Below are 19,400 nucleotides of genomic sequence, written 5' to 3'. Positions count from 1 at the left end.
TGATACAGCCACTATGGAGAACAGTATGGAGGTTCCTTAAAAAACTACAAATAGAACTACCATATGACCCAGCAATCCCACTACTGGGCATATACCCTGAGAAAACCACAATTCAAAAAGAGTCATGTACCAAAATGTTCATTGCAGCTCTATTTACAATAGCCCAGAGAAGGAAACAATCTAAGTGTCCATCATCCGATGAATGGATAAAGAAGATGTGGCACATATATACAATGGAATATTACTCAGCCATAAAAAGAAACGAAATTGAGCTACTTGTAATGAGGTGGATAGACCTAGAATCTGTCATACAGAGTGAAGTAAGTCAGAAAGAGAAAGACAAATACCATATGCTAACACATATATATGGAATCTAAGAAAAAAAAATGTCATGAAGAACCTAGGGGTAAGACAGGAATAAAGACACAGACCTACTAGAGAATGGCCTTGAGGATATGGGGAGGGGGAAGGGTAAGCTGGGACAAAGTGAGAGAGTGGCATGGACATATGTACACTACCAAACGTAAAATAGATAGCTAATGGGAAGCAGCCGCATAGCACAGGGAGATCAGCTCGGTGCTTTGTGACCACCTAGAGGGGTGGGATAGGAAGGATGGGAGGGAGGGAGGGAGACACAAGAGGGAAGAGATATGGGGATATATGTATATGTATAAGTGATTCACTTTGTTATAAAGCAGAAACTAACACACCATTGTAAAGCAATTATACTCCAATAAAGATGTAAAAAAAAAATAGTAGTTAGCTAACAATTACTGTCCATCATAATAGTAGTTTCTTCATCTGTAAATGAAGGGGCTGGGTTTGTCTTGTATGCCCTTAGGGCACGACATTGCATGCAGATGCTAAAGGGCTCCCTTGGGGGGAGGGAGCCCCCAAAAGGGCAGAATTCCAGCCCCGCCCCTTCCACCCCAACAAGCTCTTATCTGCTTTGCCTATTGGCATGACTTATGCTAGATTATCCAGAAAACAATTCCTTTGCTTAAAAAAAAAAAAAAAAGGAAACCACTGGATCAGATAGTCTTCCAGGGCCTTCCCAGCTTTATGTTTTGGGACTTGGGATGAAATTCCAAAAGGAGTCAACTAAGGGCTGATCAGTGGGCACACGCGAGGGGCTGAGGTGTCACCATTCTGCCCCCAGTGACTTCAGGACCAAGACGAAGCCAGGGAAGGCCGAGACGTGGCACAGCGCCCGCTGGGCTCTGCCGCCCCCAGGGCACCCACTCTCTGATGGTTCTTCTCCTCTGTGCTGTTCCCTTTTGTATATTTTAAACCCCCCTTCGTGGCTCCCAGCCCTAGTCCGCTAGAGGGAAACAACACGGGGGCAATTCCTTTCACTGAAGATACGACCAAGTTTGTCTTGTATGCCCTTGTATGCCCTAAACCAAGTCAGCTCTGCAGGATGAAAGCCCAGCGGTGGGAATCAACAGAGTGGGGGCTGGTTTGCCGGGTGGGCTTTCTACCTCCCTGTACTGTACGATCTTTTCTTAAGAGCTTGTTTTGATTCTGTGGTTGCCACGATACGGGGGCTTTTGGCGGCTGTTTCTGAGGGGCCATGTGCAGGACTGTTTGCATCAGTTCCATGGGTGGCAAGAACACAGAGAGTGGCCAAGCTTCAGGTCTAGGCTGGGGGTGGGATGGTGCAGGGGTGTCATGGGATCTGGGGAGGAGGCAGCAGGGGCCTGGAGGTCTGCAACAACAGGGACCCAACCCAGGGGCATTGCCTGGATAAAGTCCATTCATCCTGACATGCTGTGCGATCTGCAGAAAGTTTCTCTACCTCTCTGAGCCTCAGTCTGCTTATCTGTCCAAGAGGATAATAACATGTGCCCGAAGAGCCTCTCAAGGGTGAGGAAACAGAAGGGAGGAAAGAAAAGCGGATCTCTGCAGAGTGTCTATGATAATGACACCCATCACCTCACGTAATCTTTATGACACCCTGTTTTACAGATGATGAAGGAAAGACCCAGGGAGGTTGAATGACTTGTCCAAAGTCACACAGCCTGGAAGAGGAGGCTGTTACATAACTCCATTCACACTTTCTCCTAGGCTCAAGTTATAACAGCATAAATTATATCAAACACTTACACGGCACTACCCTGCTCTAAGTGCTTCACCAACATTATTGCATCAATCCTCACAACACCCCAGGAAGGTAGGTACTGCTATGATCTTTATTTTTGTGAATGAGGAAACAAGGGTTATTTAGGCTCAGCTGCAGCGTTCTTGCTCTCAGCACCAACAGCCAGAGGGCCACTCCAAGAGGGGTTAAAGTACGCTGCGAATGCAGCTTAGTTTATAGTTACACCCAACCAGGAGGAACATCAAAGTCCATCAATCCTGGACGGGATTAGTAACTTGCATTATGTCTGTACCGTGAAACACCCCCCTACCGCCAGTTAAGATGCATGATCTAAATCTACTACATGTTACAACATGAATAAGTCTCAGAAGCATGATACTGAGAGGCAAGTTCAAGTTACGGAAGGATACATTGAATATAATGTTTATGGAAAGTCTAGAAACAATACTACGCATTGTTTATAGATATTCACATAGGAAGTAAAAGTCAAAAAAGAAACATACAAGTGGTTACCTTAAGGCAAGGGAGGGAAAGGTTATGGATTCGGGGGGGGGCACACTGCACAATACTGGTAACATTTTACTTCTTATAAGAGAAAGGTCGGAAGCAAGAAATAAACAAACGTGCTTTGAAAAGTATAATGGCCTGGGCCACAGGGAGCACTACAAGTAGATGGCATGGTGCCCAAGTGCCCCTTACAAGGAGTGGGTGCCCTGAAGTTTCACCCCATGCCTCACCCCCCCACCCCGAACAGCGCAGGCTGCTGACCCCTCTGTCAGTCCAAAGAAAAGGGCCTCCAGCCCCTCCCCACCTTCCCCAGCTCCACACACCAGCCAGAGGGAATGCTCTCCAATGCCAATCCAGGGACTGTGTCAAGTCCCTTACTCAAAACCCCCCAGGGCCCCCCAGGGCCCCCCAGGAAAAGTCTGAAGGGCTGCAGTCAGAAGCTTAGAAGACAGGTCATTCGCTACTTCCCCTTCATAATTTCCTCTTGTCGTGGTGGTGTGTTTGTAAAACTGAAGGCAAACTTCAGCCCTTCTCATTCAAAACCAAATTACTGCCACCAAAACAGTATGAGAAAGCAAAAGGACAAAAGAGCACTGTCCTCTTATTTAGCCTACAGATGTCCCTCTGATACCTGTTTCATCTGCACCTCGTGCCCTGTCCCCCCTTCTCTCTCCTCCCCACAAGGGCTTCAAGACCAAAAGACTGCAGGCAGCAAATGCACCCCAAATTCCTTCCACTTTCTCTTCCCAGAATTACCAAAAAGAAGCAAGAAGTTTGGGCTGCACTTTTGTGTGTGTGAGCATGTGTGCATGCACGTGCACAGGTGTCCACACATGGTACACAGAGGAAAAGTCTAAAATGCCTTTCCCGCTTGTGACTCCATGTCTGCTTTTAATAGAGTTGCTATATACAATATATGTCAAATATGTATCTAATATATATGTACATATTAAATGCCTAGACATTTATGTGTGCGTATTTTAGGTGCCTAAGCCTCTCTGCTTGCCAGTAACAAAGCCCTTGCCTCCGGACCTCAGTTTTCCCATCTGTGAGGTGGGAGACTTGGCCCCTTTCCAGCTTTTGACAGTTTATCTGAGTCTATCTCATGTGGCACGGAGAAAACACCTACCGTCACAATTTGTCCTAATGGCTCTTCTCCCTGTCTGCAGCCCTGCCCCAAGTCCTTCCCTTTGTGACCCCATCCACTATCATCTTTATACTTACCCCCCTCCCCCAGAATGAGTCCCTAATTCTAGAATCCCTAGTTCTCAGCCTGGGGTGATTTCGCCCCCAGGAGCTATCTGGCTGTTTGGAGTTACAACTCGAGGGTGTTACTGACATCTAGCGGACAGAGACCAGCAATGCTGCTACACATCTCACAATGCACAGGACAGTCAGTCCTGGGACCCACAACCTATCAGGAGAGCCGAGGTGAAGAGCCCTGTCCTAGACTGAAGGCATTGATTGGATACTTTTCCTTATACTCTCTAGACCGAGACGCCTGGGATGGCACCGGGGTAGGAGGAAGCACTGAAAGTTTTTTGTTTTTTGCGGTACGCGGGCCTCTCACTGTTGTGGCCTCCCCTGTTGCGGAGTACAGGCTCTGGACGCGCAGGCTCAGCGGCCATGGCTCACGGGCCCAGCCGCTCCGCGGCATGTGGGATCTTCCAGGACCGGGGCACGAACCCACGTTCCCTGCATCGACAGGCGGACTCTCAACCACTGCGCCACCAGGGAAGCCCCAGCCTTGGGAGTTTAAAAGAGAAAAGTTACCTTTGTTCCTGAGCAGCTAGGCACCGGGCTCTGGACTCGACACTTGGAAGGACCTGACGCTGAATAAGCCTCACGCACCCTGTTTTCAGATGAGAATGTTACAGCTCAATTGGTTAAGGCCACACAGCTGTGAAGGGTCAGGGTTCACATCTTGCCCTGTGATGGATTCCGGAGTCTGCGCTCTGGAAGGACTCATGGGGGATGGTCACCAATTCAAGGAGAAGGGGGAGGAGGGATCCACACAAGCCCAGGCAGTAAAAGGAGCTTTCCACACTGCTGCCTGATCGTCCTTAGACAGAGAGTCTTTACCTGGACAGGACTGATTCTAAGGAGGTTGTCCTATCAGTCACCGCTGACCTCTGGGTTGGACCATCCACCCGTTCATTCATTCATTCAATATCTGTCAAGCCTCAACTACGTGTGGGCTCTTGGATACATAGAATGCAAAATTAGACCTTGTCCCTGCCCTCATAGAGACTTCAGTCTAGGAGGGAATGGAAATGAATTAAGGAAACAGACCAAGAAATGTACAACCACATGTGTGCTTAGGCCTTCAGAAGACAGGTGAGCAGAGCAGAAAATCGTGTCATCAGGGGATTGGCCTCACCTGTGAAGACAGGGAAACCACTGGGCTGAGATCTGAAGGCTGCCTGAGGGCTAATTAGGCAAACTGGGAAGCCCTGTGACTTGATGAGTACAAGGGACGGGGGAAAAAGTGTATTTATGTAGTAGGAGGCTGGAGAGACAAGGCCAGGACTAGCCCTCAAAGGTCTTGTGAGTCGATGATTAGGGTCTTTATCCCAAGGGTGATGGGGAGCCATGGCAGGTTTAAGCAGGAGGGTGTCATGATTGGATTTGCATTCTGAGAAGATTCCCTCTGACTGCTGTGTGGAGAAGGGACGGTAGGGGCAGAGGGAGTGCAGAGGGACCTGTGAGGAGGTGTTGGGATTGTGTGAACAGGAGAGGATGCAGGCCTGGATGAGGGGTGGGTGAGAAGTGGGTGGATTTAACAGAAATTCAAGAGGTCAAAGGGTGATGGAAATTCAGGAGACCAACACAGGGAAATCACATACCTGTTCCCTTTCAAGCATCTCCTTCAGGGCAGCTCTGCCAAAGCTTCCTGGTGCCCAAGTCCACCACCAATCAACTCCGTCCTCAAGAGGGGAGCATGCGGCTGTGTTGGACAGTGGCTCTGAGGCAGGACTGTCTTCCAGCCCATATTCCCTGCAGAGCCTGTCCAGAGGAGACACAGGACACTGGGACCCGGCAGCCCAGCCCAGCCAGCCAGCATCAAAGTCCCCAGCGAGGAGAAGGCGCGGGAAGGACTATTTTAGGCTCCTTATTTTTAAAGCCAGGGTTAGGGCACTCCGCCCACCAGCATCTCCAGGACTGGAAGCGTCAAAGGGCATCCCCTGACCTTCCACCCGCCCAGCATCAGAGAGAGACCAGAATGGGCGCAGCGCTGCACAGCGAGCACGGGCAGCCGGGAAAGGGGCCCCCAGAGTGGGTGGTGGAGGGTTTGGAGTGTGGGGATTCAAGGGCAGCCAGAGAGGGTGATGACCGCGGCTTGGATAGAAAACCCTGGGCTCCGACCTCAGCTTTTCCACTTTCTCCCAGCGTGGCCTTAGGCAAGTCATTCCGCACTCTGTGAGGTTCAGTTGCTCATCTGCAAAATGGAGGCAATCCACGGGCTGCTGTAGGTCAGAGTGAGGAAATCACCGGACCTGCAACAACCTGTGGCTGCCCGGCTGTGGCTGCGACCAATCAGGGCCCTGCCGGCAGGAGCCCTGAGGATGGGGCTTTGCTGACACCTGGTGGCTGAAAGCGGGAATGGCTCCTGGAGGGCGGGAAGCAGGGGGCTGGGCGGGCCCTGTGGAGGCCAGAGAAAAAAGAGAGCAGCCCACGCTGGGGGGGCGGGGAGAGGGGGGCAGCCCACACATGACACCTAGAGAGGGAGAGAGTAAGATGAAGGGGAAAGATAGGGAATTAATGGGGATCTAGAGATAAAGAGAGACAAGCAGAGATGGAGAGGCAGAGGGAGAGTTAAATAGAGACAGAAAGATGGAGAAAGAGACAGAGATACCGGCAGAAATAAAGACAGGTCCCAAGAGAGACAGAAGATAGGGAGAGATAAAGGGAGAGAGACAGAGAAACACACACACACAAATAAGAAACACAGAGAGATGTAGGGGGAGGGGCAGGGACCCCAACCCGCTGTCATGTCCAGCCAGTTCTTTCACTGAGCAGAATGAGTTCTGAGAGACAGAGTGTGTCCTGGCCGTGTGAACCCAGCCCTCTTCCCTGCCTTGTGAAAGCCCGTTCCTGGTGCCTCCCTTCCCCAACGGCCAGATTGCATTTGGTAAAGACAGACACCATAACATACCTCGTCCCATACGTTGACCTCCCTCTTGTTGCCTGGTGGGGATTTTGTCTCCTCCCCTTGCACCTGGGTCCACTAAGGGACCCTCCCCCTCTGCCAATGGAGCAGGGAGGAAGTGATGCCATGTGACTTCTAAGGCTAAGTCATTAAAATACCAGGCAGCTTTCACCTTTCTCTTGGGACACTTGCTCTGAGAACCCAGCCACCGGGCTGTGGGAGAGGCAAGCAGCTGCACGGGGCGTCCACGTGTTGGGGTGTCTGATCTGAGAGCCATAGCTGAGGTCCCAGCCAACAGCCAGTACAACGCCCGGCCATGTGACTCACCCCAGCCTTCAAGCCACCCTAGATGACTCCGTTTGGAGATGAGCTGTCCCCACTGGGTCCTGCCCAGATTACATGTGTGTTATCCAAATAAATGATGGCTGTAGTTTTACCACTAAGTTTGGGGGAGTTTGATATGTTCAAATAGATAACTGGAAACCCTCTTGGTGCCAGTACCACAAACACACATCATCATCATCGTTATCAACAAGACCATCACCGTCATCATCATCACCATCACCTTCACCATTATTAACACCACCATTGTCATCATCATCACCATCACCTTCATCATCACCACCACCATCATCATCATCACCATCCTTCTCCAATCTCTCGGGACCTTGTGCTTAGCAAACCCTCTGAAGCTTCCAGGCCCCGAAGTACATGCTGTACCTGAAATACTAGAACATACCCTCCTCTTTCTTGCTCCCCTAAGTTTGCATGCTCTGTTCCCTTCACCAAGATTGTTCTCCCCAAGATTCACCTGGAAAGTGCCAGGTCCTCTTTGAACACTCCCACTTTGGGGGAAGTCTATCCTGATGTCCTAGGCAGTAACTCCTGTCTTCCCTTGGTGTCACTGGCCCCTTCATCTTACCATCTCTGTATTAGTGTCCTAGGGCTGCCAGAACAAAACACCACAAGCAGAATGGCGTAAACAATGGGAATTTATTCTCTTATGATTCTGTATGCTAGCAGTCCAAGGTCAAGGTGTCAGCTGGGTTGACTCCTTCTGGGGGTATATGAGGGAGAATCTGTTCCATGACTCTTGGCTTCTGGTGGTTTCCTGGCAATCTTTGGTGTTTCATGGCATCTACTGCATCACTCTGATCTCTGCCTGCATCTTCAAGTGGTGTTCTCCCTGTGTGTGTGTCTGTCTCCACATTTCCCCTTTTTATAGGGGCACCGATCATATTGAATTAGGGACCCACCCTACTCCAGTATGACCTCAAATAAATTTAACTGATTGACTCAGCAACGACTCTATTTCCAAATAAAGTCAAATTCTGAGGCATTGGGGGTTAGGACTTCAACATATGAATTTTGAGGGGGGTATAATTCAACTCATAATCATCATCAAGGTTCTACTCTTAAGCTATTACCATCCCCCCAGAGTAGAAGCTTCCTGGGGGCAGGGGCTTTGTCTTACCTGCTTTGTATCCCCTACTCTGCCCATTCCAGGAACAAGATAGGTACTCAGTGTGTGTTGGCTGAAGAATGAAGGAACAAATCAAAGCTGGAAAAATTTGTTAAGTGCTGATTAGTTCCCACCTTCATGGTAATCATTGTAATCTCTTTAGCTCATTCAATAGGGTTTCCCATTTTTCTAGATTTGAGAAAATGATTTTATATGGAGATATAAAGGGGCAAGCCTATTTAAAACGTCCTTGAAGAAGAATATTTAGGGCACTGCAAGATTTATTACACAGCAATGGCTATTAACATAATATGGTAAGAGTACAGAGATACACAGATAGAATAAAGGAACAGAAAAAAAAAAAGAGCCCATAAACAGACCCCACACATATGTGTCAATCTACTATGGGACACAGAGGTAACTTCGCACCACAGTGGGGGAAATGGATTTCTCAATAAATTACTCCAGGACGACGGTGGTTCAAAGTGGAAAAAAAGAGAAAAAAGAAATTAGGTCCCTGGCACACACTATACAGAAAAATCAACTCCAGGAGGACTGAGAATTTAAGTGGGAAAAGCAAAACTTTAAAACTTTTAGGAAAAAAAAAATCTGGAGAACATATTTGTGAGAAGTGGGGTGAGAAAGAATCTCTTAAAGAAGACATGGCAGATACAAACCATAAAGGAACAGACTGATGTTAGGCCACATCAAAATTTAAAACTACTGCATCAAAAGATACCAAAGACAAAGTAAAAAGAAGCTGCTCTCTGGGAGGGGATATTTGCACTACAGAAAACCAACCAGTGATTAACATTTATATAGAGAACACCTGGGCTATCTCTTGTCGTCCTTGCTGTAACCCTGTTACGGAGGCACTATTTTTTCCCTATTTTTCCAAGTGGAAGCATTAAGGTTCTGAGGCCCCATCACTGGCCAAGCCTCCAGAACAGCCATTAGGATCCAGGCCAGTCGAATGCAGGAAGCCAGCCCCCAGTTGCTATGCTAAGTGACAACCCCAATCAAGTTGTGAACAAAGGAACCAAGGAACACACAAACCTACAAACAGGTCATTGTGACCTCTCTCTGGGATGGAGCGGGGATTGCAGAGTTTGGGGCTCTGCTGGGCAGATCTAAGAAAACTCCCAGGTTCAAGGTGATAAGGCAATTCTGTGGGGATGGCAGGCAGTGGATACATTTTTAAGGGCTGGAGCATCCATCACATGCCCTTGAGTGACTGCTCAGCAACCATACAAGAAGGACTGAGAGGTCAGCCAAGCCAGCCGCTCATGGGGTGAAGAGGGTTGTAAGTCAGGTGAAGAAGTGGAGGCTCAGAGAGGTTGGACAATGTGCCCAAGGTCACACAGCTAAGCAGCAGCAGAGCTGAAAATTCTCGAAGAGGTTGCCCACCCCTCACCCAGTCATTTTCTAGTTCTCTCGTCTTTCTGTGTCTCTGTCTTTCATACAAGTGCACACGCGCACACACACACTACACGCAGCACCCTGGCTCCCACAGGGGATAAAAGACACTGCTGCGGACAAGTTGCAAGTCACACTTTATTCACTCGCCAGGATGTCTGCTGGGATCCTGGGCAGCTGGCCAGGCCCCTGAGGAGAAGGAAATGGGGGGCACTAGTTGGAGGGGTGGAAGGTGCCTCGCTGGTGCCACTGCATGTCACGGATGCGGCGCACGGACTGCACCTGGGGCTGGGGGGCCCCGAAGTCGCCGCTGTCCTTGTAATCACCCTTCTCCAGCAGGTACTGCAGCCCGCGGTAGCCGGGGTACTGGTAGCCGACCCACCTGCAGGGCCAGAGGTGGGAAGAGGGGACGTAGGGAGACAGGAGATGCAGATGGAGAGAGGGGGGGGGAATTGTTTAGCCACTAGGAAGGGTGGGGCCTCCCAATCATTTCACACTAACTGGGTGTTGAGCAGGAACACCCCCACCCTTCCTGAGACCAGCCTCTGCTTTCTTCCTTCCCTTGATAGGGAGCTCACTGTCTCCAGAAGCAACTTTTAACTGAAGGCCTGACACTGGGTTCAGAGGAAGGGGTGATCTCAAGCTCACTTAAGCTTAGAAGAAGACAGGCCTCTTAACCCAACCCCTGGCAAGGCCAAAGGACAGCAGGCTAGGTCCCAGGAGCCCTCCATGATCCCTCTACCCTTTGAAGCCATCACCATTTAGGGGTCACTCACTCTGAGTACCTGATGACCATTACAGTCTTCTCCCCAGAAAGCATCACACAGGCCTGGCCCACATGGACCTGCCCATCCAGCCCCTGTGGACACCTCTAGCTCTGCTTCTCAGACTTGGGCCCCTATATCTCTGCAGCACAGCCACTCCGTCCCTTGTAGAGCCCATCAGACTCACCAAGCTCCTCCCACCACAGGACCTTTGCATGTGCTGTTCTCACTGTCTGGGATGTCCTTCCTTCTCTTTACCTCTATAATTCCTACTTTCTTGACATCTCAGCTCAAGAGTGCCATCCTCAGGGAAGGAGGCCAGATTCGTGCAGATTCCTAAACTATTAACAGTTGTCCCCAACCAGACTGCTAGCTACACAAGGCAGAGGCCAGGTCTGTTTAACCTACCTTGACTTACTGTTGACTTAACATGGTGCCTGGCATATGACGTCACTCGACAAATTGAATCAATGAATAAATAAACGAGTAAATGGAGGGGAACATGAATACAGAACTTTGCACACTCTAAGAGTTTGACAAGCCCCAGAAAGCCAGTATGTGTTGGTAAACTAGCTCTCTTGGGGGGGAAAAAAAGTCTTGATTTGTAACATTTTCCAATTTCTGAGGTGTAAATACTTCATGATGGCTCATTTCAAGTTGCCAATGATTAAATAACCAGCTCACATAAATTCTGAAAAGTTAACAGTCAGCTTTTGCAAGCTGGTACGAGTCGGCTTCAGCACGCCACTGCCCAAAGCCCATCGTCAGACTCCCCATGGAATCCAACTTTTTCACATTGAGAATTTCCCCAATGCTGATGGTTGAGGTTTATGTGCCGAAGTTTAATTTGGTGGAGAAGGATCCCTCCTGTTTCCAATCTCAGGAACTCATGCAGTCAAAGGCCAGCACCGGCTGGACTTCCTGCCTCTCCCAGCTCTGTTAAGACCACTCAACTCATTCCCAGCTTCAGCTCACCCCTACACCCTCCCCACCTCTGCCTTACCCTGCCCCCCTCTGCCCACCATTTACTGTCCCGCTCTTTGGGGCTGAGGTTAAGGCCAAGGTTTCTCTCCTCCAGAGGTAGGGTGTTGCCCAAAAGGCAGATCAGGCTGGAACTTCAGGGGCTGAAAGCCATGCATAGGCTGATGATTTCAATGCTCATTTTCCAATGAGAAGACTGAGGTCAGGAATGTATAAGATCCCCAGAGCTCAGGACAGAGCAGGACTTAGCAGCCCAGGGTCTGGGCTCCTGGGGCGGGGCGAGCCAGGGTTGGGTGTGCACTCACGTGCCACTCTGCACCCGCACAGAAGACACCTTCTCCTGGTAGCCGTGGGCGTGAAAGCTGGGCACATCATCGTCTATCACCTCCATCTTCTTCCCTGTGAAGTTGGGGTTCTCATAGAGGATGATCTTATGCTCCTGGCTGTCCTGTGGACAGGGAGTGGGGGAAAAGCGAGTGTGGGTGAGAGCGCCCAGGGTGCCCTGGAGTTGGGACCAGCAGGCTCCACCTGCAGCCCTCTGGCCCAAGGCCCCCACCACGTGAGTGTCTATGGCAACGGCATCCAACAGTGTTTGTTCCTTAAGATCCTACTAGGCTATTTTCACGTAACAGACGCTCCAGATTCGACACTTTGGGGACTATTTGACTCTGAAATGGCATTTTACCTCCCAACGCCTCAACTCCCCCTTTTAAAAATAAATGGCAGCCATGATACATACATACACACACACACACACACAGGCTTATTGTGCCCCTAGTAGACACTTGAAATATTTTGGCTTTCCTTCATCTCCACATATCTTCCCATCCTCCTGTTCCTGTAACATTTTTCTTAGTCATCTCCTTTCATCCTTTAAACTACTTTTATGCTGTTTGGTGGATAAGAAAACTGAGGCTTAGAGAGGTAAAGTGACTTGGTCAAGGTCACACAGCCGGAAGTGCCAGAGCCAGCAGAGGAACCCAGGTCTGTGGAATGCCAAGTCCAATGTTCTCTGGTTTTCCATCTAGTTCTGGGGAGAACTAGACTGGGCTGGGGAAGTTTGGGAGTATAACTGAGCATCGCTGGGCCCTTTGCCCTCCAGAGAATTCACACACTAGTAATCAGGATCAGAGAAGCTCTGAAAGGTTACACTGGCATGAGTTGTGAACATGAGCTAAACTGCCTTCTCCTCCACCCCGAAACCCACAATTTCTTTGAATATTTATGGTGGCAATCATTTATGGAACGATTGCTTTGTGACAGAAATCACACAGCCCTGGACAGCACCATCCACATAGAATAGAATGTGAACAGCGCCCCCTGGAGCATCTTGAATGAAGCCCCTGAAGTCATACGATGTGGCAATTCTCAGGCTAAACCTGCTGGTATCTCAGTACAGTAGATACTAATATCCCCATCTTACAGGTGAGGAAACTGAGGCTCAGGGAAGTGAAGGGACTTATGCGAGGTCACACAGCCAGGAAGTCTCCCGCCAGTCAGAAGGGGCACGATGCCAGAGATAAAGGCTCCTTCCTGGTCCCCAGACCGCTGGCTCCAAGGGGGCAAAGAGAGGAAGAAGATGAGGGTCAGGGGCTTACCACTTTGATGGGCCTCAGGGAGCTGAGGGAGTCTGTCCTCCGACTGCTGGTCCATGAGTCCCAGCGGGGGTACTCACCCTTCTCAAACACAAACTGCTCCCCTTTGCAGTTGGCTTGCTCGTAGCCCACCCAGCTGCAATGGAGAGAGAGAGAGGGCAGGTCAGGCTCACTCCAGGCTTCCTCTGGTGGGACCCTGGCTACTCGTTTGGGCCCCAGAGCTCACAGTTGCCCAGCTCATCAAAATGAGTAGCAGCCTCATTTAAATCCAAGCACAGCAAATCCAAGAGCAGCATCACCTCAGTTATCCAGAACCCAGCACGGTGCTGACTTCAATCATCTGGAACATAACCAAGAAATAAGGAGGAAGCCTAAGAGATGGCCTAGCAACAGACATAGATGTATAGAACCCATGTCCCAAGGCCAACGGTATGCTGGTAAATTAAAAGCCAGCTCTGAAAAACAAAACAAATCCTGTTTGTAGCGTTTGCTAATTTCCATGGTGTAAATACTCCCACCGTGGCCAGTGTCAAGCTCTCAGTGTGACATCAGTGAACATGGAGTTGGGAAGAAATGTGTCCAATCAGCTTTTACCACTAAGAACGGACTGCAGAACAGCCCTGTATCTAAAGCTCACGTACATTGCTCATACCAACCCCTTCTCTCTGGGTCTCTTTCCTCTTTGGTTCTTGATGGTGGTCTCTGGACTCCTACGCTACACAAAACTTTAACAGTCTTAGATCCACAGTAGAAGAGAAAATCCTTAAAGGGAAGGATTACCTGCCGGTGGGGCATGGCTCATAGAGGAAAGGGGACAATAAGAAAAAGGTGGTACCGACTTCATGATGCCTGGCATTCTGGGGCGTTCATCGCAGGGGCAGACAGTTCAGCCTGGCACAGTGACAACTCTTTGGAACAGTAATCTAAGTCCTTAATGGAAGGGGAGATGGTGTTTCTTGCTGCTTTTAGAAGAGGATGCCCTCTTGATCTGGCGATTCAGCTTTAGACAACGTGTCCTTAGAAAACAGTTGTCAAAGAGCTCACAGATACATGGGTAATGATATTCATCATGGTGTTGTTTATAATATCAAATAATCAGAACAACTTACACATCCAACGGGCAGGGCCTGGTTGAGTAAATTATGTCGTATCCCGTAATGAAATGTTACAAAGGTATGAAAAACAATGAAGTAGGACACGGGTTCTCAAACTTAACTGGGCAGAAATATCACAAGGCGGTGGGTTTGTGAAATGCAGATTCCTGGGCTCCAGGCCCAAGAGTTTGATTCACTGGGGCAGGGCTGTGACCCAAGAATCTGCACTTCAAAGCCTCCCCACCTTCTGTGATTCTGATACAGATTTACCTCCAAAAAACTCTTTGAAAAGCATTGACATAAAATGTTACTTAATGACGTGGAGAGAATTTGGGATAAAAGTTTTCAAAATGAGTTATAAAACAGTATGTAAAGCATGATCTGACTTCTGATTAAGTATATATCTAATATATATTTGATGAAAGAAAAATATAAGTTTACATGAAAATCTTAATGGTTACTCTGAGTGGTAAGATTAGAGTCGTATGGTTTTTTGCACTAAACCACTGCTCCTTAATTTTATTATTATTATTATTATTATTTTTTTTTTTTTGCGGTACGTGGGCCTCTCACTGTTGTGGCCTCTCCCATTGCGGAGCACAGGCTCCGGACGCGCAGGCTCAGCGGCCACGGCTCACGGTCCCAGCCGCTCCGCGGCATGTGGGATCTTCCCGGACCAGGGCACGAACCCGTGTCCCCTGCATCGGCAGGCGGACCCCCAGACACTGCGCCACCAGGGAAGCCCCCTGTGATCTGACTTTTGATTAAGTATATATCTAATATATATTTGATGAAATATATACAGAGAAAAATATAAATTTATATGAAAATCTTAATGGTTACTCTGAGTGGTAAGATTAGGGTCATATGGCTTTTTTGCACTAAACCGCTGCTCCTTAATTTTAAACAATAAACAATAATTAATGAAAATATCAAAGTTACATATATATTTTGTTTGTTTGTTTGTTTGGTTTTTGCGGTACGCGGGCCTCTCACTGTTGTGGCCTCTCCCGTTGCGGAGCACAGGCTCCAGACGCGCAGGCTCAGTGGCCATGGCTCACGGGCCCAGCTGCTCCGTGGCATGTGGGATCTTCCCAGACCGGGGCACGAACCCATGTCCCCTGCATTGGCAGGAGGACTCTCAACCACTGCGCCACCAGGGAAGCCCTCAAAGTTATATTTTTTTAAAGAAAGCAGAGGAGGAATGTAAGGTCTATTTGAGAAATTCTTCCCTCCAAATACTAAGAAAAAAAAGACAACTGAAAAATCAGATGTGGTGCTTCAGTTGTCAAAACTTCAGCCATCCAGGAAGGCAAGCTCTCACTGATGCTCTGAGCACATCAGCTAAGAATGGCAGGGCCATTCCTTTGGCTCTGTTCTCCACACCAGCAGACTCTGATTCAGTTAGGGTCATCACACACTGCAGAATTCCCGGTGAACCTTGAGGTGTGGTGCGGGTCATCCAGGACCCACACTAGACTCACTGACCTGTTGTTGGGGGTCACTGGTGGCCACCCCTGATTCCGGAGGCTCTTGGAGAGAAGGAACAGTCAGGGAACCACAAGGAGAGGCCCCTGCAGGCTGTGCTCAACTATGTCACCTGAGTGCGGCAGAGTCAGACCTGACCAATCACCTCCCCTTCTCTCTTGGGCCAGGGGTCCCAAGCCTGCTGGCCCCCCAGTGTGTCAGCATATCTGTGAAAACCAAGTATCCCCAGGACCTGGAAAGGGAGCGGTGGTTGCAGAGCTGGGACATCCAGCTTTAAACCTCCCAGGAGAGCGAGGACACTCCCAGAGCCAGAGATTGGCAGCTCTAAAAAGGTCCACAGGAGTCACTGTGTCTGTCTCCCTGCCTCAAGGAAGTGGATGACCTTGGTGTCAGGCTTTTCACATGAGCTCCATCCCATCATCCCCAGGAGGACATGGGTATCCTCATCCTACAGAGGAGAAAACCAAGGCTCAGAGAGAGAAGTCCCTGGTCCAATGTCACACAGCACAGAAGTGGTGGAACCAGGATTTGAAACCCAGCTCTATCTGACCTCAAACCACAAGCTCTCTCCACAGGCTGCCAAGACCCCAAATCCTGGGTCCCCTAATTGCACAGTCTAGGAGCTCAGTGAGAGCAGATCCCTCCAGCTCGCTCCACAGCCTGACTGCCTCACCCTGGCAACCCCTGATTAAGTGAGGCCCCCCAGGTACTTACGGTCCAGCCTGCACCAGGACAGAGCCTGCCTTCTCCACGCCGGTCTCCTTCAGGTTGGGGCAGGGCCCATTGAGCTCATGTGAGTGGCCCTGGAAGTTTTCCTGCTCGAAGATGATGATCTGCAAAAGGAGGAGAGAGTCAGACCCCCGTCACGATGGGGAGGAGGGAGAACAGGGCAGGGGGGGTGAGTGGGCGTAGGGAGGGGACTCAGAGAGCCTTGAGGGATGCTGAAGGGTTCCACACTTGGGAATCACGAACCAAATATAAAGTCTGAGAGTCTTGGCTCCAGTTACCAGCTGTGAGACCTTGAGCCAGTATTTCACCTGTCTGAGGCTCGGTTTCCCCGTCTGTAAAATGGGAAATAAAGACAGAACCTACATCATGGGGTTGTTGGAAGGATTCAGAGGAGCGTAATGGTTAGCACACCATATTTGCTCTGGGTGTGGGAGGCATAATTATATTAAGGGACATGCTAAGGATCCCAAGTGGGTAAGTGGCAGAGCTGAAATCAGAGCCCAAGCTCGTCTGATGCTGTTTCCTGTAGAGCAGCATTTTGGTACCACTGGTCTGTGGACCAGAGTAGGAGTAGCAAGATGCTAGACCGTGCTGCTTAAGCTTCTCCTGCCCCCATTAGAGCTGGACCAGTGCGGCCATATCCACCCTTCACTCCCATTTCACCATAAGACTACGCATACCTGTGCCCTTTTCTTAAGCCCCCACAGGTTTTGCAGGCTTTCCTCCCCCTCTGGATACTTCTTAAGAGGACTTCACTCCCCGTGCCTCACCGGCCTCTCAGCAGCCCAGGGAAGAGCTGGCAGGATCTCCATCAGGAAAAGTGAAGATCAGCAAAATGAAAGGGCTGCTCACGGCCTCACAGCCAAGTGCTAAGAGGTGGGGGAGGGGGGCAGCTGCCTCCTTTCAGGATTCCAGACAGAACTTGGGGGCAGACGTTTTCCAGCCACACTTGCCCCAGGGGACTGCCTCTGGATGAAGCGGGGCGAGGTTCAGGGAAGTGGGCCTCCAGGAGGGGCAGCTGCACAATCCACGTGGTCAGCACTGGCTGGGTAAACACGCCCCTCTCTCCCAGACCGGGGATTAGCCAGACAAAGCCAGGGGAGGGAGGCCCAGCAAGGTTCAGAGTCAAATTCCATGGGCTCAGTTCAGCCTTTATGATCACTGACAAGACCACAGATGGGTCGGGAGAACTAGGCTTCTATGTCACCTCTGTTGCATCCAGCTGTGCAACCTGAGGAAGCCACGTGATTGCTTTGAGCCTCAGCTGCCCCATCTGTAAAATGGGGAATCATGCCTCTTCTGCAGGCTTATTAAGAAGAATCAAGAACCTGGGAGTCAGGGGCTAGCGGATTATGACACTGGCCTGGGAGACAATGGCTTACAGGGGCAAGGAGGGCAAGGCAGGTCAGACTCCCCAAGCATCTGAAAGGCCTCAGAGCCCAGGAGTTCAGTATTATTATTGTTGTTGAATGTATCAACAAAGGGATGCTAAAAATTTACATATTACCTAATCCTTTCAACCTGCACTGTCCAAATTCAGCAACTGCTAGATGTCTATTGAACATGTGCAACTAATCTGATTTAAAATGTGCTATGGGGCTTTCCTGGTGGCACAGTGGTTGAGAGTCCGCCTGCCGATGCAGGGGACACAGGTTCGTGCCCCAGTCCGGGAGGATCCCACATGCCGCGGAGCGGCTGGGCCCGTAAGCCATGGCCGCTGAGCCTGCGTGTCCGGAGCCTGTGCTCCGCAACGGGAGAGGCCACAGCAGTGAGAGGCCCGCGTACCGCAAAAAAAAAAAAAAAAAAAAAAATGTGCTATGGGTATCAAATACACATCAGATGTTGAAGATACAGTATGAAAAAAAGAATGTAAAATAGTTCTCTAATAATTTTTCTACTGACTGTACATTAGGATATATTGGGCTTAATTAAATATATGAAAATTAATTTCCCATTTCTTTTTACTTTGTTAACATGGCTACTAGGAAGCATTAAAGTCCATGAGTGGCTCCCATTCGAAATCGACTGGACAGCGCTGCTCCAAGCCACATCGCACTGGGCTTCTTGCTGCTCAAACTTACCCATCTCACTCCAACCCCTGGGCCTTTGCACTCACTGTACCCTTTGCCAAGAATGCTCTCCCCTACCCCCCACTCCCCAATTTTCACTACTTCCTCACTTGACCGGGGGCTCTGCTCAGTGTCACCTCCTTGGAGAAGTCCTCCCTGACCACCTTAGCTAACACGTTCCTCGTCCACCCTGACCCTAAAGAACCCACTCTTGTTTCTTCCTAACACTTTTCACTCCTTGAAGTTATATATTTAGTAGTTTATTTATTGTCTTTCTTCTAGAAAGTAAGCCTCTTAAGGGACAGAATTGGGGTGAGCTGGGGTGGGGGCCCAAATCAGACAAAAAGGCAGCTCCAGGATGGAATCTATGCCTGGGGCCTCTGAGGCAGAGGGAAACAGGAGGGCAGCCTGGTGGACTGCTGCTGGTAGAAGTTTGAGGGCAGATTCAGTGTGACAAGCCCCTGACATTGGGATAAGATCCCACCGCCCTTAGGAGGAAAAAACAAAGAAGGCTGGCGTTAGGTGGACAAGCATTAGGCTGAGCCTGTTTTCTTTGCCTCTTCACAATTACCTTATGCCATGAGTCCAACGCTCCCCAGTTTTTGAAGGAGGGACCCAAGGCTCAGAGAGGTCAAGTGACTGGCCAAGGTCACACAGCAGGTGTGGAGTCAGGATTCCCACCCCACCTCCCATTCACAAGCCCCCTCTCAGACTGGACTGAGGGTCTGCCTCGGCTTTGGGGACCCACCCTGGGCAATGGGGTAAAGGGTAAGGCAGAGAAAATTAAGTCTCCAAAGCCAGAAGGATGCTAGTCGTGGGCTGGGGAGGGGCCTTCTGAATTGGCACCCCCTCCACTGTGCAAGTTGGGGAGACTGTGGCCCAGAGACAGGGAGCCCCAGAAAGGAAGACACCAACCCCGCTTTACAGGAGGGAAACCGAGTCTGGGAGAGGCACCGTGCTTGTCACCCCTTCCTCCTGCGTGGTACCCACCTTGGGGTTGAGGGGCTGAGGTTTGCCCGCTTGGGTCTGGTGGTCTGAGGCCAT

General features: G+C 49.9%; 1 protein-coding gene across 1 annotated transcript; it reads right to left on the bottom strand.

The window, feature by feature from the left end:
* Positions 1–9,849: 9,849 nt before the first annotated feature.
* On the bottom strand, positions 9,850–19,400 carry CRYBB2 (crystallin beta B2; the record flags this gene model as incomplete). Its single annotated transcript, XM_082640918.1, has 5 exons — positions 9,850–10,018; positions 11,687–11,829; positions 12,980–13,112; positions 16,273–16,391; positions 19,347–19,400. The coding sequence occupies 5 exons, from the start codon at positions 19,398–19,400 to the stop codon at positions 9,850–9,852; spliced, it is 618 nt and encodes a 205-aa protein (XP_082497044.1).

The sequence above is a fragment of the Mesoplodon mirus genome (genome assembly GCF_964341445.2).
Source record: "Mesoplodon mirus genome assembly, chromosome: 13".
NCBI classification, from domain to species: Eukaryota; Metazoa; Chordata; class Mammalia; order Artiodactyla; family Ziphiidae; genus Mesoplodon; species Mesoplodon mirus.
The sequence above is the reverse complement of the archived record's forward strand: the minus strand, read 5'-3'. Positions and strand labels throughout refer to the sequence as shown.